Source organism: Mytilus galloprovincialis, chromosome 1, assembly GCF_965363235.1.
Source record: "Mytilus galloprovincialis chromosome 1, xbMytGall1.hap1.1, whole genome shotgun sequence".
NCBI classification, from domain to species: domain Eukaryota; kingdom Metazoa; phylum Mollusca; class Bivalvia; order Mytilida; family Mytilidae; genus Mytilus; species Mytilus galloprovincialis.
The window spans coordinates 130,739,160-130,762,680 of NC_134838.1; the positions used below are offsets into that span (position 1 = coordinate 130,739,160).

Sequence of the window (23,521 nt, forward strand, 5' to 3'; positions counted from 1 at the left end):
ACACAAGGTCACTAGATTTATTTTTGTAGACACTAGGTCACTAGATTTATTTTTGTAGACACTAGGTCACTAGATTTTTTTTATAGACACTAGGTCACTAGATTTATTTTTGTAGACACTAGGTCACTAGATTTATTTTTGTAGACACTAGGTCACTAGATTTTTTTTGTAGACACAAGGTCACTAGATTTTTTTTGTAGACACAAGGTCACTAGATTTTTGTTAGCCTGTTGAAATTAAGTTTGTGGAACAATAATGTTAAAGGTTCACCTAAAGTGTACTAAAGTGTAAATAAAGGCAACAGTAGTATACAGCTGTTCAAAAGTCATGAATCAATTGAGAGAAAACAAATCCGGGTTATAAACTAAAACTGAGGGAAACAAATCAACTACAATACTAAAATACCTGAAAATAAGTAACCTACAAAATATATATAGTTAACAGAATCTTGCAATTTTATCAATTTTTTTTCACACAATTTGCAAATTTGCATTGTATATTTAAAAAGTCTTTGTCTTTTAAATAACAATTTTCTTTTTAAGGTCTTACTTTTGGAGCTCGATCTAATATGCATGGAACAAGAGAAGGCCATACATGTGTATACAAATATGGCAAATATCCTTATCATGCTATTAGCTATGTGTCATATCTATGGAAACCAGAGACCAATCAAGATGAATCTAATCTAATTAGTAGACAGTTGTGGATTTGGTGTCATCCGTCATGTTACAATGAATTGTGGGAAGAGTTACAAATCTGTTTTAAACCTGAAAATAGAGATTCAGACATTTCTGAATTACACCAGCAGACATTTTCATCAGGGGAGATAACTGTTATCTCATTGAAGGACACTTTAAATCGTCATCGCCTGATTGGTCCATCATCAAATCAGATTTTGTACCAGGTTCTTAAACCTGCAAATATTCTAAAGAAAGATACAAGTGAGCAATGGTGGCAGAAATACTATCAGATTCCATCACAAAGTCTGGCTTACACCCAACAAGGAGAATTTATTGAAAGTTTGGATAAAACACCTTCACCAGGAGAATATACTCCTTATTCTGTGATTGGGGTGACTGTAGGGGACCCTAGAATATCTAAACCAGATAGAAAAACTAAAGTAACAAAAATCAAAGGTATGATGTGCAAATTTAAAAATAATTATCTCATGCCATGCTCTATGCTCATTATATATATATATAAAAAAGAAGATGTGGTATGATTGATAATGAGACAACACTACACAAGAAACCAAATAACAAAGAAATGATCATTATAACATGGTTAGGCTTTCTATTAGTCAGTATCTTTTAACTGAGCATCAGCTGTGTGTAAAATGTTGACAAATAAAATGGGCATAGAGCGGCATATTATAGACTATTTACAATTCAAATAGGAAAATTTAGAACTTTTGTACTTCAAAGCATGCAGACCTGTAAGACACATTCACACTATCCAACAGAGTCTAAATGAAGTGGAAGTCTATATACAGCCTGTGAAAATGATTAAAACCAATACCATATAGTCAGCTATAAAAGGCTCTGACAGAATGTAAACCAATTCAAAAGAAAAAAACAATAACCTCTGACATTCATAATAAAACAATAAGTTAAAATTAAAAGAAAAAATTAAAAACAAATATGACCGACAAAAACCAATAGAAATCCACTGACATATTATAGGTTGCAGTTCTGGAAATATAGACAATGCAATGCAGCTAAAACTATGCCTTGGGTCTTAAGAAATAATCCTAGAATGGAAAGTTGATATGCATTCTAATTTATTCAGTGCCACATATTTTCAACATTTATATGGGGCCCCGAACTTGTTAGAGTTTATACTTTTAAATTCTGTACTACCTCTACTTACACTTTTTGACTACTCAGAATTCAAACTTTCATTCATGATAAAACAATAACACATAAATTTTTTAAAACAAATATGATTGACATAAACTGATGAAAACAATTAAAATACAGGCTCCTTTCTTGTGCTAGGCTGAATATAAAGCGATTTTCTGAAGTGTTTTTCTGAATTTTAGAAATTTTTTAACTGCCAAAGCAGCATGCTCTTATTTTAGCATGCTCTTTTTTTTCTAGGAACATATTTTGTTATCAAATTACTTATTTTTTCTGCAATAAAAAACAAAATATTTCTTTTTACGTGGGTCAATTATTCAGTGAAAAATAAGATAAAAAGTCACACAAAGTGTTTTATATTGAAAATATTCCATTAAAATGTATGCGGGAGGGTAAGTTTAATTATTGAATGTGGGTCATGGTTTTTTTTAGCATCTATTACCATTATGCAAAATTATCTAAAAAGTGGTTCTTGGTTGTAGGGATATTTTGAAAGTCCTTTCCTACCCTCCCACATACATTTTAATTGAATAATACTTAATACATGATTACACTTTAGTTTTTAGATTCCACAAAACGTTTGGTAACATGATGTATTCAATCTATTATTCTCTTTCAGATGTTGACACAGATAATACACTATGTTATGATAAACTGGTTCCTGATGTGTCTATGTCAGCGTTGTGGAACTCAGACATCAGACAGGAAGTGAAAGCAACCAAAATGTCCGACCAAAAACTCAATGAGTTAAAATCAGACATCATGATCCCAGGTTTGTTTTGAATAGTTATTTAGTGAATAAATTAGGAATATACAGAAATGATTACTTACAGAACAACACAATACATAACACAGAATTTCACATCAGATTAAATTCAGATAACACGTCCAACTAACTTACAGTTACTGAGGAGTTGACAAAAGAAGGAAGAAATACAAACAAAAACCAGTGACATTTAGATAAACAGCAACTGATTAAGTTTTTTACTTAAGACAGGCATGAGTAAGAGCTGGGTTAAAACTAGTGTAGCTTTCCTCCAGTGTTAGCTTTTGCCATCACTTTTTGATCAAATTTGTCAAGACAACTCTTTATAAGAGTTAGTGCCCTTAAATGACATGTTTTGCTATTTATCCTAAAAACTATAGTGCCCTTAAATGACATGTTTTGCTATTTATCATAAAAACTGTAATAAGAGAGAAACTTTAAATAGCAAAAATAATCAGCATATTTAAAAAGATCTAAAAATTCAAGAGACTGAAATTGTTAGTCAACTCCTTCCACTTGAGAGATGGGTTCGTAAATTGCAAGTTGATTAAGAGTTATTGCCCCTAAATCAATATTTTAAACAATTTGGTTGTATGTGAGAAAAGATTTCAAACAGCAAATACATAAATATTACATAATGTGAAAATAAAGGCAACTTTTTAGTCCCTGTTTCAAACTGATTCTGGGTCTGTTCGCCCCAAAACATGTTTGCGCCCATTTACATTTGCCCCCTTTCTCTTTCACACCCTACACATTGGCACTCAAAGTCCGTTCGTACCCTTTTTATTGGTTTTGTGTTTAAGAATTTTGTAATCAAGGTTTCAGTAAGTGAATGGCTGTAAAAAAAATTTCATTGTTTCAAAATAAAGTGAGATTCTGACAACATTTTTTTTGTGTTGAATAAATCTTAATCATCTTTTGGTGAGTGTATTGTGTATTGGTATAAATTTATGTTTTCATTGTTTCAAAATAAAGTAAGATTCTCACGTTGTTTTTTTTTGTGCTGATTAAGTCTTAAATTGTATGTTTTGGTTAGTGTTGTGATAACAAAAATTTCGTTGTTTAAAATAAAGTGAGATCAAAGAGCTGTTAGTGTTATTCTTTTAAAATCTTCAATGTTTTACTCATACCAAGTAAATTCATGCAGTATTTACATCAAAGCAAGTTAAAACAACAATCATGCTTTTTAAACACACAACAATAATACCAAATTTAGCTGTGTATAAATACCAATTAGAAGTAATCATACATTTGTACATAATTAATATTTATTAATTAATCATCAAATTGATTAAAAAAAAAAACCATTCATATAATAATTTTTATTCAGAAAAATATATTTTTTTTGGTATATAGATCTACATATAAAAAAATCTAATAATTCAACTTGAATTTGAATAAAACGGACTTGATACCTTTCAAACTGTTAATGATGTAGCTGGGTGAACTTAAATAAAATCTAGAATTTAGAAATGATCCTATAAGTCAGAAGAGCATTAATTTAGGAATAAAATATTATAAAAATTTTAAGAGGTTACGAAACTCCTTTGTTAGATTTTTTTTGTTGTTTAAATGGCTTACTCTGACTTTTACCTTATATTTAGCGTTTGCAATATTGGAATCAAAAGAAACAAAATATAAAATCTGCTTAAATTTTGGTAATGACCTTTAAATGACCTTTCATCTGATACCTTATTTACTAAAATATATGCTACATAGTTTAAGATTTACACTTATGCATAGGAACTATTTTGTTTTAAACATGTACTATTTTCCAGTATGTTCATTTTTGACCAGACCTGATTAGGTGGTGATTAGGGACTTTTGTTTTGAATTTTCCTTGGAGTTCCTTATTTTTGCTATTTTTTTATTTTTTATTTAACCAAATCTATTCAAATTATTTTTTGCTAAGAATTCCACTCAAGGCAGTGCTAGGGGCCTTCTTAAACTTGCAGTTAGGCGAGTTTTTTTGCTCCATGTAGAAGGCCTCACTGTGACTGAGATGAAACACAGCAATAAAAGTGCTGTTCCTTTGCTTTTTGTGTACTATAGTGGGCAGAAATGACAAAGCCATGTTATCTCAAAGTGGTTAACAGTTGAATGGATGAAGATACAGGTGGTTAGACTCATCCATCACATATGATATACCAACTGCTTTAGAAAGTGCTTACTGACTGTTCTTAAGAGATTTTGAAACCTTCATTTTTATGCCCCCGCCATAGAGGAGGGGGCATTAAGTTTTACCCTTGTCTGTCTGTACGTAGGTGGCATCAATTAAACCGTTCTAGAGTTATGCTCCTTTACAAATTGAAAAATTGCTGAATTTTTCGTTTCCGTTATCTACCTTTAGTTTGCCTGAACCAAATGTTATGAAACTTATACACAATGCTCATTACCACAAAACACAGATCTAGTTTGAATTTTGGTGGTGTCACTTTAACTGTCCTGGAGTTATGCCCATTTACAAATGGAAAAATTGCGGAATTTTTCGTTTCCCTTCTCTAACTCAAGTTAGGGGCCTCGGTGACCAAGTGGTCGAAGTTGTTGTACTGTAAACACTAGCCAGTCAACATTGAGGTTGTGAGTTCCACCCCCGCTCCTGCGGGTGCACTCGACTCCAATCTTAATTGACTAGGAATGTCAGTTTTCCTATCGAAGGTCAGTGGTTTTCTCCCGGCACTCCGACTTCCTCCACCAATAAGAACTGGCCGCCACGAAAATAGCCTAACTGTGGCTCTTATAAGTGGTAGTAAAACACTACCAATCAATCAATCTAACTTAAGTTAGCCTCAGCCAAATGTTATGAAACTTATACACAATGCTTATTACCACAAAACTCAGATAAAGTTCAAATTTGGGTAGCGTCACCTTTACAGTTCTTCAGTTATGTTCCTTCATAACAGTATATAACACAAGCAGGGGCATCATCTGTGTACCATGGACACATTCCTTATTTATTCAATAAACAGTTTAAACTATACTGTTTATGGTGTGAAAAGGATATTTAATAAAAAATATTCATCATTATGTTAATATATAAGATGCTAAGTTGTTAATATTTTGTTTGTTTTAGGTTCATTGGCAGATTTAGGGATAGAAGAGTCAAGGGTACCAATAATCCTTGTACAGAGACCAGGAACCAGTGGTAACTACGGGTCAGGATGGGATGTGATACTCCCACAGAATTGGAGCATGGCTTTCTGGTTAACATTTATATACCATGGAGCTAGAGCTGCTGGGTCCAGAGATTTGGAAAGTCTAGCATTTGAGCAGAGTACAACTTATTATCCTAATGATTATCCCGATACATCAGCTGGATCAATACATGAACAGAAATCAGCAGAAAAGCTGAAAAATAAGTTTGATAAAAGACCCCCAGCAAAGCGATGCAACTATGTTAAACTTGGTATAGCAGCTCCTTTCTTATATCCATGGAGAGATCTTACAAGTAGTTGGAATGATGGCCGAATAGAGCATATATATGTTCTTAGAGACAGAAAATGTCTTAAAGTTTTAAGCCAAATGTTCAATGCAAATAATACATCAATCAATCAGCAATACCCAAATAAACAATGGCAGAAGACAATACATCGTAAACTTGAAATCACCAAAGAATCAGTGTTTAAGGAACACAAATCTTCTCTTGTACATGTGGAGTTGACAATGTTGCTAAGAGGGGTACCAGATGAACACGCTATGATCTGTATCCCAGTTGATAAAGATATTGAACTGTTACAAAAAGATAAGACCTATTCAGGTCCTAAGGAACCAGTTCACAAAGACAAAAACAAAACTCAAAAACAGAAAAATATGACACAATCTTTAACAAAATTAAAATCTGTCGACTCAGCATCATGCATGAGGAAGTCATGTTGTAGAGAAATAATTGGGTTTGTTAACCATGGAGGATTTTCTTTAGGATCAGGAAATGGGCGTGGACAGGGTTTTTGTACAACAAAAGGACTTCAGTATTTATCACAGCATACTTCTCCTTTCTATGTACTTGTCAGAAATCCCTCGTCTTACCAATATAGATTTGCTTACATAAATATAATATAAAGCTGAAGTCTTGTCTTTTCGTTTCCCATGGTTGAATAGACATACTGTGATTCATTTAAAGACTTTAACAATGTTATTTCAAAAGTTGTAATAATTGATAGGCTATAACAAGGTAAAAGTAGCACCAGGCCTGAGATATTTCATAGTGCATTTCTTTAAGACTATAAACTCAAACTAAACAAAATTGCACCTGGTTTATCTCAAAAAGATTTTTACAGTTTATTATACTACCTTTGGGACAAATAATATCAAAATTTTAGAAAAGTCTACCAGCTCTAACTCAAAATATGTACACTTCTATGTTAAGTTATTATTTAGTTAGACAGCTTCAGACATACTAATTTTTATATGACCGCAAAAAAAATTTGCGGTCGTATATTGGTATCACGTCATTGTCGTTGTCCGAAGACATTTGGTTTCCGGACAATAACTTTAGTACAAGTAAATAGAAATCTAGATTATTTAAGGGCATACGATACAGTTACAGGGGAGGTAATAACGTTGTTAACGTAAATTGTTATTTTCGCGACGTCAAACTATGACTTATCGGGAAAAGATGCAGTTTTCGACTGATTTTTATCATTCGAACTGATTTATCTTGAAAACGAGTTCATGGACCCCTCTTTTTTAAAACAGCAATTTGTTTCATTTTGAAAGGAGATTATGTGACCCAAATTTTATAAAACTGTAAATAGCGCAATTTTTTTAATTTTGATAAACATGCAGCAAAAAATGACGTTTTTTCCTCTATTCATGAATATTTGATAAATATAGAGTTATTTCGGAATAAATATTGCATAATTTTTAATGATACTTATAAAATACAGAAATTACCGATTATTTAACAAAAAACAATTTGTGTTTATCTTTTAAAACAAAAAACTTATGTCTTTCTTTCGAAAAAGAAAATACAGACACAAATCTGAATTTTGAGCAAATATACAAAATTTCGACCTCATTTCACTCAAAAAGTAGCACATGAAGGTATATTTTTTATTACATATTTGATTTAATCAGGTAAAAAATAGCCTATATGCATATTTTCAGCAACTTGTAAATACAGGTTAAAAACTGTATCGTATGCCCTTAAACACAAGGTTTATAAACACAAAAGGAAGGTTGGGATGGATTTTGGGGGTTATGAATATGGTCCCAATAGTTTAGGAATTAGGGGCCAAAATAAGTATTTTCTAGTTTCCAGACAATAACTTGTGGAATGTTGTATGGATCTCCCTGAAATTATACCACAAGTTTCCATACCACAAAGGGATGGTTAGGATTGGCTTTTGGGGGTTATGGCTCAAACCGTTTAGGAATTTAGGGTCAAAAAAGGGGGAAAAACAAGTGTTTCCTGGTTAATGGACAATTACTTATAGTAAGTACAATATATAGTTTAAAAATTGTGTCCGATGACCTCACTTCCCAACCAACTTGGCTCACATGGCTAAAAATAGAACATAGGGGTATAATGCAGTTTTTGGCTTATATCTCTGAAACCAAAGCATTTAGAGCTCTGAAACTATAGCATTTAGAGAAAATCTGACAAAAGGTTAAAATGTTCATCAGGTTGAGATTTTCAGACAAATCAGACAATCTGTTGTTGGGTTGCTGCCCCTGAATTAGTTATTTTAAGAATATTTTTGCAGTTTTTTGTCGAGCCTGCAACTTTTGTTGCAGAAAGCTCGACATAGGGATAGTGATCCGGCGGCGGCGGCTACGGTGGCGGCGTTAGCTCACTTCTTAAAAGCTTTATATTTTAGAAGGTGGAAGACCTGGATGCTTCATACTTTGTATATAGATGCTTCATGTTACGAAGTTTCCGTCAGTCACATGTCCAATGTCCTTGACCTCATTTTCATGGTTCAGTGACCACTTGAAAAAAAAGTTCAAATTTTTTGTAATGTTGAATTCTCTCTTATTATAAGTAATAGGATAACTATATTTGATGTGTGCGTACCTTGCAAGGTCCTCATGCCCGTCAGACAGTTTTCACTTGACCTCGACCTCATTTCATGGATCGGTGAACAAGGTTAAGTTTTGGTGGTCAAGTCCATATCTCAGATACTATAAGCAATAGGGCTAGTATATTCGGTGTATGGAAGGACTGTAAGGTGTACATGTCCAACTGGCAGGTGTCATCTGACCTTGACCTCATTTTCATGGTTCAGTGGTTATAGTTAAATTTTTGTGTTTTGGTCTGTTTTTCTCATACCATATGCAATAGGTCTACTATATTTGTTGTATGGAATGATTGTTAAGTGTACATTTCTAGCGGGCAGATGTCATGTGACCTTGACCTCATTTTCATGGTTCAGTGGTCAAAGTTAAGTTTTTGAGTTTTGGTCTTTTTATCTAATGCTATATGCCATAGGTCAACTATATTTGGTGTATGGAAATATTTTATGATCTTTATGTCAGTCGAGCAGGTTTTATTTAACCGTGACCTCATTTTCACGGTTCATTGCACAGTGTTAAGTTTTTGTGTTTTGGTCTATTTTTCTTAAACTATAAGTAATGTGTCAACTATATATGTTGTATCGAAGCATTGTTAGCTGTACCTGTCTGCCTGGCATGGTTCATCTGACCTGGACCTCTTTTTCAAGGTTCATTGGTCTTTGTTTAGTTATCTTGGTTAATGTAAAGTTTATGTGACAGTTGTAATAAAGCTTAGCTTTATACTTAAGACTATCAACATAATATCAATGATTAGTATAGAAGGCGAGACATTTCAGCGTGCGCACTCTTGTGGTTATTATCTTTAATATTATAGATAAAGATAAAATGTTAACAGCAATAATGTTTAAGCAAAGTAAGATCTACAAATAAGTCAACAGAATTAAAATTGTCAGTTGACCCCTTAAGGAGTTATTGCCCTTTAAAGTCAATTTTTAACAATTTTTTCGTAAATTTTTCTTATCTTTTACAAAAATCTTCTCTGAAACTACTGAGACAAATTTGCCCAAACTTGGCCACAGTCAACATTAGGGTATTTAGTTTAAAAATGTGTCAATGGCCCCGCCTGCGAACAACATGGCCAACATTGCTAAATATAGATTTTATGGGTAAAATGCAGTTTTTGGCTTATAACTCTGAAACTAAAGCAAAAGTATATAAATGGTTACATTATTTTATGCATCAATTGTAAACAAAAACATCAGGTGAGCGACACAGGCTCCTTGGAGCTTCTAGTTGTTGAAAGTCTTAACATGGTTTAAGGTTTGCACCTTTGCATAGGAACTATTTTGTTTTAAATATGTACTACTTTCCTGTGTTCTTTTATGACCAGATCTGATTAGGTGGTGTTACATCTGACAAAGTCTATCCAAATTATTTTTAAAAAAGAATTCCGCTCAAGCTGTGCTAGGGGCCGTCTTAAACTTTTTGTTGTGCATGTACTGATTTTGTGTCATGGATGGATACCTTATATCCTTTGTTTTTCTATTGAAGATAAAAATTTACTACAAGTATCACATATTTTAAAGATCAATGGCCTATTGCTTATAGTTTAAGAAAACTAACCAAAACACAAAAACTTAACACTGAGCAATGGAGCGTGAAATTTAGGTCAAGGTCAAATAAAACCTGCGCGACTGATAATAGATCACAAAATATTTCCATACACCAAATAAAGTTGACCTATCGCATATAGTATTAAAAAAAAAGACCAAAACTCAAGAACTTAACTTTGACCACTGAACCATGAAAATGAGGTTAAGGTCAGATGACACCTGCTTGCTAGAAATTTACACCTTACAATCTTTCCATACACCAAATATAGTAGACCTATTGCATAAAGTATAAGAAAAACAGACCAAAACACAAAAACTTAACACTGAGCAATGAACTGTGAAAATGAGGTCAAGGTCAAGTAAAACCTGCGCAACTGACATATAGATCATAAAATATTTCCATACACCAAATGTAGTTGACCTATCTCATATAGTATTAGAAAAAAAGACCAAAACTCAAAACTTAACTATAACCACTGAACCATGAAAATGAGGTCAAGGTCAGATGACACCTGTCAGTTGGCCATGTACAACTTAGTCCTTCCATACACCAAATATACTAGACTTATTGCTTATAGTATCTGAGATATGGACTTGACCACCAAACTTAACCTTGTTCACTGATCCATGAAATGAGGTCGAGGTCAAATTAAAACTGTCTGACAGGCATGAGGACCTTACAAGGTACGCACATATCAAATATAGTTATCCTATTACCCATAATAAGAGAGAATTTAACATTACAAAAAATCTTAACTTTTTTTTCAAGTAGACACTAAACCATGAAAATGAGGTCAAGGACATTGGACATGTGACTGACGGAAACTTCGTAACATGAGGCACCTATATACAAAGTATGAAGCTTCCACCTTCTAAAATATAAAGCTTTTAAAAGTAAGCTAACGCCACCGCTGCCAGATCACTATCCCTATGTCGAGCTTTCTGCGACAAAAGTCGCAGGCTCGACAAAAATTAAACATTGACCAATGAACCATAAAAATAAGGTCAAAGGTCACATGATACCTGTCAGACAGACATTTACACCTGACAATTATTCCATGCACAAAATAAAGCTGATCTATTGCTATAAGTGTTTTTGAAAACACGATCAGAACATAAAAACTTAACATTGACCAATGAACAAGATGAACCATGAAATTGAGGTCAAGTTCAGATTAAACCGTCTAGACCAACATTTGCATCGTATAATCATTCCATACACAAAATAAAGTTGAACTATTGCTCATAGTACTTAATAAACAGACCAAAACACCAAAACTTAACATTGACCAATTAACCATGAAAATAAGGTCAAGGTCAGATTCTACCATCTAAACCAACATGTACACCTTACAATCATTCAATACATTAAATATAGTTGACCTATTGCTTACAGTACTTGAAAAACAGACCAAAACACAAACTTAACTTTGAGCAATGCACCATGAAAATGAAGTTAAGGTAAGATAAAACATGCCAGACTGACATGTACAAAAATGTACCCATTACAATCATTCCATACACCAAATATAATTGCCATACTGCTCTTAGTATCTAAGAAATGGACCTAATCACATAACTTTAACCTTGATCACTGATCAATGAAATGAGGTCGAGGTCAGGTGAACCCCGTCTGACAGACATGTAGAGTAGACGTTGCAAGGAACCCTTACACCAAATGTAGTTTTTCTATTACTCAAAATAAGTGAGAAATTCACTTTATTAACAAACTAATTTTTTTTAACCAGTAACTGAACCATGAAAATGAGGTCAAGGACAATGAACATAGACAGAAGGAAACTTCGTACCTGCATACAAGGTCTGAAGCATTCAAGTCTTCAGCCTTCTGAAATATAAAGCTTTAACGCCGCCAGATAGTAAAACCTATGTCTTACACAATGTGACTTTTGTCGTAGGCAAGACCAAAATTCTCATGATGATGCCATGTTCCATTGTAAAGGAGGACGTGTTATTGGTCTTCCTTCATATCATTTCTCCATAGAATTGAATATCACTGATTTGTGATGTTAAATACCTTGACCTTATTAACTTTGACTAGGATATATTACAGATATCATGCTAAACAGACCCAAACTTATCAAGTCCACTTCCAGTTTGCTGATGAACTAAAGACAAATATTGTTTCTATCATGAAAATCTCACAAATGCGAGATATTTTTGTCATATTAATACTTTCATTGGCATACATTTAAATGCACATGATACATTTCTTCAGATTTTTCACAATGAAACTACCTGTCTTTCAGTGTCACAATTTGGATTTTATACATCAGTTTTATTTCTGTCAATCCAACACTGCAGAAACACAACCAATAACAAAATAAGAATATTTTTGTAAGTAATTCTTCTTGGAAATCAGCCATCATATAATTTTGCTAGTACAACTCATATCAAATATCATTGACCTACCACTAGTGGTTCCCCTTTAACTGACCTAATCCCAAATTATTAAAATGTTGAAGCCACCCCCAGAAACATCAAGCCTAAGTCTCAATTTTTTTCTTTATTGGCGCAAGACAAAAACAAAATAATTTATTGCATTATTAAAACAAGAATGTGTCCCCAGTACACGAATGCCCCATCTGCACTATCATTTTCTATGTTCAGTGGACCGTGAAAATGGGGTAATAACTAATTTGGCTTTAAAATTAGAAAGATCATATCAAAGGGAACATGTATACTAAGTTTCAAGTTCCTTCACCTTCCTCAAAAACTACCTTGACCAAAAAATTTAACCTGAAGCGGGACAGACAGACGGACGGACGCACAGACCGGAAAACATAATGCCCATAAATGGGGCATTAAAATAGTTGAGCAACAGATGAAATTTTGTCATCAGTTGATAAGATGAATTCTCAAACTGTTACTAATGAAAATGTTCACTTGGTATTGTGAAAGGGAAAAGCCTTTTGTAGAAGTAGAGAAAAATGGACATTACTAACAGAGGTATGTTTAGAATGACTTAAGTCACAATAATGTATGCACACTTCCAACAAAGTCCATTGAAGGTATTCTAGTAAATTTGAAAGAACAACAAAATATACATTGAATACTTTACTAATTTCTTCAAAAAAAAATTGGGGATTATTCCAGAGTCAATACAATTGTTTGACCTTAAAATGTTTATCTACAATAGTTTTCTGCTAGAACTAATTAAAAAAAACTCATTTATCTAGCACTAAAAGTGTGTTAAATAAACAAGTGTGGAAGAAGAAGAAAACACTGCATAATTCTATTAAATATTGTTAAGAGAATTTACCACATAATTAACGTAGTTTTCAGTTTCATATTATTTGATTAAATTGGTAATTTACACCAATCATCAAGTTTTTAAGCTTTTACTCTGGTATCCAATAAACACAATTATATCTTGTAAATTTAGTTTAATAGCATTTGTTCACAACTGTTTATCAAAAATTGGCACCTTTAAAATGTCAAACTTTCATCAAGTTAACAAATTGGCAACTACCAATTACAGCAAAATAACCTTCTCTTAAGATTTAATGTAGACTGGTTAATCACATTTTTTGTACCGTCCTCAATTTCAAAGAACAGCTTTTTTTTTTAAATTAACACACTTAGTCAAAAATTTATATCTGGCTAAAACTACTATAACTTTTCATTTAAAATAAAAACCTTACACTTCTCTGATCTATTTGAAACTTTCATAAACAAGTGTTGATTAGTAATATGAAATGTCATACACTTATCATGATTACAACAAAAGGGTGAAAAAATTCACTGAAAATTTGAATTGACAAATAGAAACAATGATTTCTGCTTTTGAGAAGTTTATTGAGATGTTTGATAATTTTTTTGTATTTGTTAAAATACAACAATTTTGGTTTGTTAAACATGTTGAAGATAAAAAGTTCTTTCAAATTTTAAAAGTCAAACCCAAAGAATCAGTAACAGGAATCTTTATAATTAGTATAAGACTCCATTAAAAATTTGATCAAACATAATACCTGGTTTAATTGAATACACACATACTGCCTACCATCTAGAATACAATTGGTTGACATACAATACTAGTATTGTCACAGTCATCTGTTCACAAACTGGACGATTTATTTGTCCACATCCAAACACATTAAGATTGTATCAATAATTTCAAAGTGGAGAAACTAACAGATCTTCATTTAAATGTACCTACAGATTAGAAAGACTATTTTTCAACCACTCCTGTAGAAAAAGAAAAACTACACATACATTGAGGGGAATTCTGAAGGGAATCTGCCTATAAAAATTAATAAATAGCATACGTATATGTGAAGGAAGATCAAATTAATGAGGAAAAATGTTATATGTTTTTTGCTTTTATTTAATATTGATAATTCTGGTTATATATGGTTATCAGCTGACTTATCATCAAATACTTCTACATTTATAATAACTCAGTCTTCTCCTGAAATCCTGCTGTAATTACTCAACCAATCTTCTTAAAATAGTAAATTGGTGACATTTCATCATTGTTGTTAACGATAAAATTTGTATATAAAAGGATGAGAAATGATGAAATGGTACAAGACATGTTTAAAATAGACAATAGACCATATTGCTTTGCAGCAAATCTGAAACAATTGACACAAAAATTGCAAACACTTGGAGACATCATACAACAATCACTTATCTTTTTTGGCATCAGACATTTTCTCTTCTGACATCAAACATAACAAGAACATCTGTGGTGTTCAGTAATGACAGACAAATAGTAAAAGAGTGCATTATACCTTTAAAACTACTGTTTTCATCAAAGACAGGAATTGGAAATGTATCACTCCATTTTAAACATATACCCCCAAACATACAAGCATTCTGAGAGTATTGTTAAAAGTTGATTGTACTTAAAAACAAAATGTTAACTTGATCTTTAACATGTCATGGTGTATAAACTTTATAACAATTATCAATCAAGTCAATATCTTGAAGCATGATCAAAAAAGGTGCGGAAAACTGATTATTTGAGTGAGCTTTCTATGTCCAAGTACCATAACTCTGCACAAAATCATCAGACTGGAACAAAATTTGAACTTGATCTGTAACTTGTCCTGGTCAAACAATATACCCATTTTCAAATCAATACCTTCAAAACATGACAAAGTGCAGAAAAATGAAAATTTGAGTCCAAGGACCATACCCTCCACAAAATTATCAGACCAGAACTAAATTCAATTTTGATCACTAACTTGTCATGATAAAATAATATACCAAATATCAAAAAATATCTTCAAGCACAAATGAAAGAATGTGTGGAAAACTGATTTGCAGGACTGACAGATGGACAGACAGATCAGATAAAGTGCAAACCTAAAGTCCCCTTCAATGGTAGGGAACTAATAACCATAATACAAAAGTGTATTATTTAGCTGCTAATCATCTATTTCCACAAGACTTCAATCTTTGTTTGTAATGACAACAATAAAACAACAAAAACAACAATGTGTATGTCTATATAACAATGTGTATTCTTAACAGACTAGTTTTGTCACAGAATTTCTTGTTGAATGCATTACTTTCATTTTCATACTATATAAACATTCTAAACATTTTTATCAAATTTATAAAAAATACTTATACACAAACTAAAGTGGTAAGCTGATTTTTAAAAGACATTTTAACAGTACTGCACATTTTCCTATGTATGGAAAAACATACCATTTTCAACAAAGAATTCATATTTAAATTTCTAACATATCGACGTTGAAACCAGTACATAATTGAACTTTGACATTTTTTCTGACAAAAGTAGTGTGGGTATATTTTAGTCTAGAGTTTTAAAAATACAAATTTTAAAGATGTCATACATGATCCTTTTTTGGCGTATTTTCCAGCATAGTTTGCTCTGGAGATCTACTATTACTGTTTAGAGGTGAAATCAGTTTTTATTTCATTAACACCTGTTAAATATCCTTGGCTAAAAAAATAATACAAATTTCACAACTGATGAGTAACAATAGCAATAAACCATGTCAGAAGAAATTACTATAGATGCTCCTGGAAATAATTAATCGTCTCTGAATAACAAAAAAATATGCCCCAAAAAAGGTTCAAAGTACACAGAACATAAATATGTGTGTCTTAATATTGGCTTTTTGACTTAGTACAACATGCATACAGATATTTCCAAATTAATTAAATCTAAAGCAAATGTTATCATAATTTAAAATTTAATCATAACAGAACAAATATAAAGGTAAGAGAGATAGTTGTGCAGATATGTAATAGATTTCCACACTTTAAAAGATATCAAAAAGAGATGGCATTTTAATAAATATTTAGAATTTCTAATTTTTCATTTCTTTCCACACAAATTCACATTTAAGACAAAAAAAATGAATAAACACTTTACGATAACAGACCTGTCATATTTTTGTTTTATTTTATGTATGTATTATAGAGCAGCTGTTTTGTTAACAATATTTTTAATATTATTCATTGGTCATCTTTTAGTGTCAATTAATAAAGATAGTTTTATGTTTAATTCAATCAATTTAAAAAGAAATATTCTGAAATGTAATTTTAAGATTTAAGTACCTCTTATAAGAAGCTATATACTGTTATCATCACCAAAACTTTTTAACAACCCCCAAAAAAATACATAACTATGTATTTTGATTCTTAAAAAAGACAATAATGTTTTATTTTATGTGAAACTTTAATGAAGAAGGCAGATGATTTTATGACAGATCCAAAGCACTTTACCCCTCAATTTAATGAACAAACTGGGTAAAGCAAACCTAAATGGCACAAATTAAGTAGAGAGTGGAAGTGTAATACAAATGTGGTCAGTATTGCAGTATACAGGTATTTTGTGACAGTACAATATAGTATGGTAAACATATCCTCTGTTTGTAGTAGACTATCAACACTTTATCAAACCATCATCTATATTTATTGAATAATTAAACATGTTGACAGAATGGTACGAGATCATGGAATGGTTGACTGACTGACCAATTATTTTCTATCTCTCTGAGACATGCCCATATTAGCTCACTAGGTCTTTATACAGTAGTTTATACACCCATACTAATTCATTAAGTCTATACTATCATGCCTTTACTATCTTTTCTATAAAATTATTTACATCTTCCATTTCCTGAAAAAATATTGTAGAAATTGAATATTTACATCAAGTATTTTCTTAAACAGCAAGGTGTACAGAAAAGATATTAAATGAGCATTGAAAACTATTTCATAAATTGTTCTGCAGAACCCTGTGTCTAGCCTGTGATTGCTGCTGTCTATGTAAATCTATAATTTTATAATGTATAATGTTGACATTGTCATTGTTCTTTCCAACCCTCCAACCCAGGGTTTCCGCTGGCGGTCACCATTTTCGCAATGTGTGAAAAAAAATTAGTTGTGGCGAAAAAAAATCGTCATTTGCGAAAGAATTTGGCAAAAGGAATATTTATAACGATTTATTTCCTCCATCTTGTTTATTTACTTTTTTTTTCGAGTTTCTCAGACTTTACCCAATCAGACAATACTCGGAATTCACCTTGACCTCATTAAGATTTGGACAGAAAATCAATAATCAGCTGATTGCATTTTATAGCTATCGACAACAAAGGACTAATTAGTAAAGGTGTTGATTGTATTGTTTGAAAAAATGATATGGTTAAATGGCTTCTGCTAAATGTCACATACATAATTTATTAACCACTTTGCGACGCACGTGTTTGAAGCTAACTTTTGACGATAGTTTAGAAAAGAAAGCTGTTGTTGTGACGAAAAATGTTCAAAAGCAAGAAAAATCTCTGATTTAAAACTTTAATTATCTTTTGACTTTAATATAGGTAATTGCTTAGGGAGTCTACTGTAAAGTCGTTTGAGTGACACACGTGTTTCAAGCATAAAATTACGTCTCAACTTTTTCATTTACGATGGCCAAGGAAAGAAAACTGTCCAAAAGGTTGTGAACAATCCCTCGAATGAGAGTAACCCTTCAATGTAATGACAACACATGAAATGAGGGATCAATTGCATGTGATAAAAGCTTTTGTTTTGTTGTAAAAACCATTTCTTAGCTAGTACAAAAGGGCACATCAGTATTTTTCTTTTAAAGAAACTTTTCCAACGAACTATACTAGTATTATATGATCAAAACATGTCCATGAATTTTGTTATATTCCAGGACTTATATCTTCTTTATTATTAAAAGTATAGTGGCCCCCTCATTTAGAAAAGGGGGTAGAAAAAAAGGTAAATTTTAAACAAAAAATATATTTATGTTACTTGGCGAAAAATGTAATCAAGTGGCGAAAAATATATTGTTTTGGCGAAAGAGGTGGCGAAAAAAATGATTGACCCAGGGGAAACCCTGCTCCAACCCATATCACTTACTTCAACCTGAAGGTTGACTTATCATAAATGGTTACCATCAAATTGACCTCATCACAAACTTTAACATGTAAACTATGCACAAAATTTCAAAGTCAATAGACCATAACTGAGGGGCAGGCCAAATAATTTCCGCTGAAATTAGATGTTCCAATGGCATTTATTTACCATTATTAGATCCCCTCAAAATGATCTAATTACAAACAGTAGCCAATACTAACTTAAGTCTCCCTTTTAACTGTCAAGGCAAGACAATGATTAAAGCAGTTTTAATTTCCCCCATGCAGTGCTGTTGGAGAATTTTTTTTCAAGAGGAAATTTACTTCCAAACACCTTTGTTTGTACAAAGTGTTTTCAAGTTTTCAAATACAGTGAGAATGAAATTAGCCTAAAGCTATACATTACCTCTTCACATGAGCTATGCATCATATGATAGCTTTTAAACACTATATTCTTTAGATGTGTAGATAAAGTTTTATTGATTAGTTTTCCCCACTTGTAGGGTACCATGGGGTATAGAGGGATTGAGGTGAGCTTCAGCTTTATACATTACCTCTTCACATGAGCTATGCATCATATGATAGCTTTTAAACACTATATTATTTAGATGTGTAGATAAAGTTTTATTGATTAGTTTTCCCCACTTGTAGGGTACCATGGGGTATAGAGGGATTGAGGTGAGCTTCAGCTTTATACATTACCTCTTCACATGAGCTATGCATCATATGATAGCTTTTAAACACTATATTCTTTAGATGTGTAGATAAAGTTTTATTGGTGAGTTCTCCCCACTTGTAGGGTACCATGGGGTATAGAGGGATTGAGGTGAGCTTCAGCTTTATACATTACCTCTTCACATGAGCTATGCATCATATGATAGCTTTTAAACACTATATTCTTTAGATGTGTAGATAAAGTTTTATTGGTTAGTTCTCCCCACTTGTAGGGTACCATGGGATCTTCATAACCATGACCTTGAAACACTGGTAGATTGCTAACATCTCCTTTAATGGCCTACATAAAAATAAAATAATAGCGGTTATTAACAAAGAAACATTGGAACATAGATGCTAAACATTTATAAACCTTGGACCACAGGATGAAGCTAACATTTTATCTAATGGTCTAAATTAAAAGAAATATGTACATTTAAACCATCAAATAATTAGTTGATTATTTGATCTTGATGATTTCATGGATTTATAGATGACTTTTTCATTTTTATTATCTTATGTTATAATTTCATCATTATAAATGCTAATATGTGTTACAAATGTATGTTTTATCATACTGTGCTGTACTGCTATATGGGTATACTTATTTATGTATGATTATTTGACTAATTGTTTAAATGTAAATATATTTCACTGATGTAATTGAATATTAGTAATATTTATATTCTATAAGTTGTATTGCTTACGAATAAAAGATTATTATATATGTAACTAAAAAGATGAGGTTTCCACTAGTTTAATGAGTATTTACATATTCCATTAAATGATTGCTTACTACTCTTTCATTGTAATTATATACTGAACTGTCTTGTAAATGTATACATTTTGCTATTACTTAAAATTCTTTAACCTATAGTATTTAGTGAATACTTTGAAGTAAACAGCATATGATTATGCCAAAAAACTCAAGTCATCCACTGACTGGTAAAATTATTTATGTGGGACACAATTTTTGTTGATTGAAGGAAATTTTTTTCATGCAAATATGCTAGTAGAAAATTAGAATTAAATTAATAAAAATAACATATTAAGCTAGAAACATCATGATCTCCCCTGTAACTGAATAGTGTTACCAACATCATTATCTCCCCCTGTAACTGAATAGTATGCCCTGAAAGTTCACCTACAGCAACAAAATCTATGAAGATAAGTTCCCAACTAATTAGAACTTGCCTCTTTAGAATCTAAAGGATAATCGATAATCTTGTTGTTTGTACACCAAAATGAAATAATGTGACGTCATTGGTTAAATATCAATTGTTAATAACAAGTACGGTTTAAACCAATCATGTTTTGGTGTACGCTTTTGAAAATATTACCCAAAATGTATTAGATTCTGAAGTGGGTAATTATTCTAAAGTATAAGCCAAGTCAAGCTTTAAGATTTCTTACATCTGGGAACTTCTGATGAAGTGGAAGCCATGAACTAAGGGCTATAACTCCAGCTAAAGGTTTTCCTAAAGTCAATGCTGTATATAATGATACTGCTCCTCCCTGAGAAAATCCTCCCACAAATATTTTGTTACTAGGGATACCTTTATCTTCTTCATCTTTAATTAGCTGTTTTACTGAAAATACATCAAAATAACATAAAAATTATTACTTTCAATTATCACACCTTCATGGTTTAAAGGGTTTAAAACACTAAAAGTAAAAGCTTCCAATAATAAAACAATCTAATTACACTTGAGTGATAGCCTCTTCTCTGGTCTTGGTAGAAATTGGACTGATGATACTAATAAAAGGCCTTAATTTTCTGAAAAAAATCCAATAAACACAAATAGTCCTATCGAATTCAATTCAATTATCTCCCCTTTTTTTCTGAAACTTTTAGATACACTTATTCATCTTATTGACATTTTAATTTTTGACAGAACAATCCTTCACTTTCAAGTAAAATATGTTTTTGTTGTATACTGAATCATAGTTGGTAAAATATCTTTAAAGAAAAACAGTATTTTTGCAACATGCTAAAAAAAGTGACCTGATCTATCTTTCTACATGTAATCGATATTTTAGAACTCATAAATTATATTTTTATTCAAACGATTTTCTAATTACCATAACATGTTAAAGCAATTGGAGTAACCAAAGAGAATATATAAACAATATAATAATAATATAATTAATTTGGAAACACTTGGACACATATTTACATGTGTAACAAAAGGCAACATAAATAGTTATAATTATGGGTACCGGGTACTACAAAACAAGGTCAACATTATACACCTATTGACTGGGTGTGAGGGTAATAGCAAGTTTGTTGTCCCTGAGGTACCAACTATTGCTCGAGGCAAAGCTTTCCGTGCTTATTATAAATCCTAGTTAAAGTACATCAAACGCAAATTCGCTTATAATATACGGAGAGCGAACCCACCAGATTCCACTGTTTAAAGTACGGGAAAGATTATTATGAAACTATTAACCGGGGCAATAGTCTTTGAAACTATTAACTGGCAAATTGTCTTTAGAATGAAATAGCACAACTATTTCATTTATTTTATATAGGAAAAAAACTCTTGAAGTATAATAAAATTATATGTTGACCTTGTTTTGTAGTACCCTCACTCTTATATTGTAAACAGTGGAATCTGTTTGTTTTGATTGTAATTTCACTTACAAGAAGCAATTATAAAAGAGAAAGAAAATCTTCATGGAAATTTTTTAAAAGATCTAAAATATAGTACCTTATTCATAATATGGGTTCGCTCTCCGTATATTAAAAGCGAATTTGCGTTTGATGTACTTTAACTAGGATTTATAATAAGCACGGAAAGTTTAACACAAGTATTTGTAGTCTTGATTGAAATTAATGAAATATTTATAAATACAAAACGAATTATAAAAAAAGTAAAGTTCATCATGTGCATGTAAAGTTATGTCACATTTTTTCTTTCTTTCAGATAAGGTATATAAACTTTTAGAAAATAAGTTATTTGGTATATAAAAACACTTAATGGCTGTGTTGTTCAGTATAATAAAACACCTAATGACTGGTTGTGTGGGTAATAGCAAGTTTGTTGTCCCTTTGCATACCAACTATTGCTCTCGGCTTTGCCTCGAGCAATAGTTGGTACCTCAGGGACAACAAACTTGCTATTACCCTCACACCCAGTCAATAGGTGTATAATATTAATTACTATATTTGAACTAATTTCATGTCAAAAAGTCATCTCAGTAAAAATATGAGACTTATCTACATAACTGACTTTGGTACTTACATATTTCTGAAGACCTTTTAATTCCTTCTTCATCTGAAGGACTTTCAGGTGATAAACCAAATATATCAAACCTGTCAAAATATCATATATAATTAACAAATCTTTCTGACTCACAGCAGAGACAATTTTGTTGTTAATTGTTTGTCTTTGTTAGCTATATATAGTCTTGTATGATTTTTAATTTTAGTCCATTTTCATTGAACTAGTACACATTTTGTTTAGGGGCAAGCTGAAGCCCACCTCTGGGTGAAGGATTTTCTTCTCCATGTTGAAGACCAATTGGTGGCATTGGGCATTTATCTGGTCTGTGGTCCAGGTTGTTGTCTCTTTGACACATTCCCTATTACCATTCTTAATTTTAGTTTGAACATATATTTTTGTTGGTTTTAGCTTTTGCTAGCTTTCTTTCTGATCTGTACTTAGTGTCTTATTTATTGTTGGGTATGAGGGATGGATAAATAAATACCCTGTCACTTTTGGTTTATGGTTTTGTTTGATATTTTTCTGCTTTTTATTAATCTGATAAGTTAAGCCCTTTTTTCACCGATTTTTTTTAAGTTGTGCTGTTTATGTTTACCACTATATAAGGTTAGGGGAGGACTGAGCGCACAAACATGTTTAGCCCTGCCACATTCTTTATGTGCCCATCCTATGCCAGGAGCCTGTAGTTCAGTGGTTGTTGTTGGTTCATGTCTGTCAAATTTGTTATTCATAAATTATTGATATAAATTAGACTGGTAGTTTTTCTCGATTGAATTGTTTCATATTTTTCATGTTGGGGCCTTATATAGCTGACAATGTGGTATGAGTTTTTCTCATTGTTGACGGTCGTACTGACATGGCACTGTGTGTTACATCCACTTCATTGGAACTTTGGTAGATAGTTGTCTCATAGGCATTCATACTGTATATCCTCATTTTTATATTGAACAATAGAAATAAACTGACAATGAGATTGTTATGTTATTATTAGAGGTGGTATATCATATCATGCTTATAA

General features: G+C 31.8%; 2 protein-coding genes across 6 annotated transcripts in view; one reads left to right on the forward strand and one right to left on the reverse strand.

Annotated features, from left to right (window-relative positions):
• The window catches only part of LOC143059853 (ribonucleases P/MRP protein subunit POP1-like), an 88,159-nt gene extending 81,468 nt beyond the window's left edge, over window positions 1-6,691 (forward strand). Inside the window, exons 6-8 of one of the 2 annotated variants that reach the window (XM_076233437.1) lie at window positions 543-1,136; window positions 2,479-2,631; window positions 5,699-6,691. In XM_076233437.1, coding sequence (XP_076089552.1) covers window positions 543-1,136; window positions 2,479-2,631; window positions 5,699-6,684 — 1,733 coding nt within the window. In that variant the 3' untranslated portion in view covers window positions 6,685-6,691. The remainder of the gene's footprint in view (window positions 1-542; window positions 1,137-2,478; window positions 2,632-5,698) is intronic. The other variant, XM_076233430.1, reaches the window with a different exon arrangement.
• LOC143059924 (acyl-protein thioesterase 2-like) overlaps window positions 1-23,521 on the reverse strand; it is a 147,947-nt gene that overhangs the window by 112,783 nt on the left and 11,643 nt on the right. The window contains exons 5-8 of one of the 4 annotated variants that reach the window (XR_012973690.1): window positions 22,522-22,592; window positions 20,690-20,865; window positions 19,265-19,577; window positions 15,659-17,316 (exon numbers count right to left, since the gene is read on the reverse strand). The exons of 2 other annotated variants lie outside the window; for them this stretch is intronic. Coding sequence is in view for 1 of the 2 variants with exons in the window: in XM_076233504.1 (XP_076089619.1) it covers window positions 17,269-17,316; window positions 19,413-19,577; window positions 20,690-20,865; window positions 22,522-22,592 (460 nt within the window). In the remaining variant the exon portion in view is untranslated. Of the gene's footprint in view, window positions 1-15,658; window positions 17,317-19,264; window positions 19,578-20,689; window positions 20,866-22,521; window positions 22,593-23,521 lie in introns of those variants that run through there. One more of the 4 variants, XM_076233504.1, reaches the window with a different exon arrangement.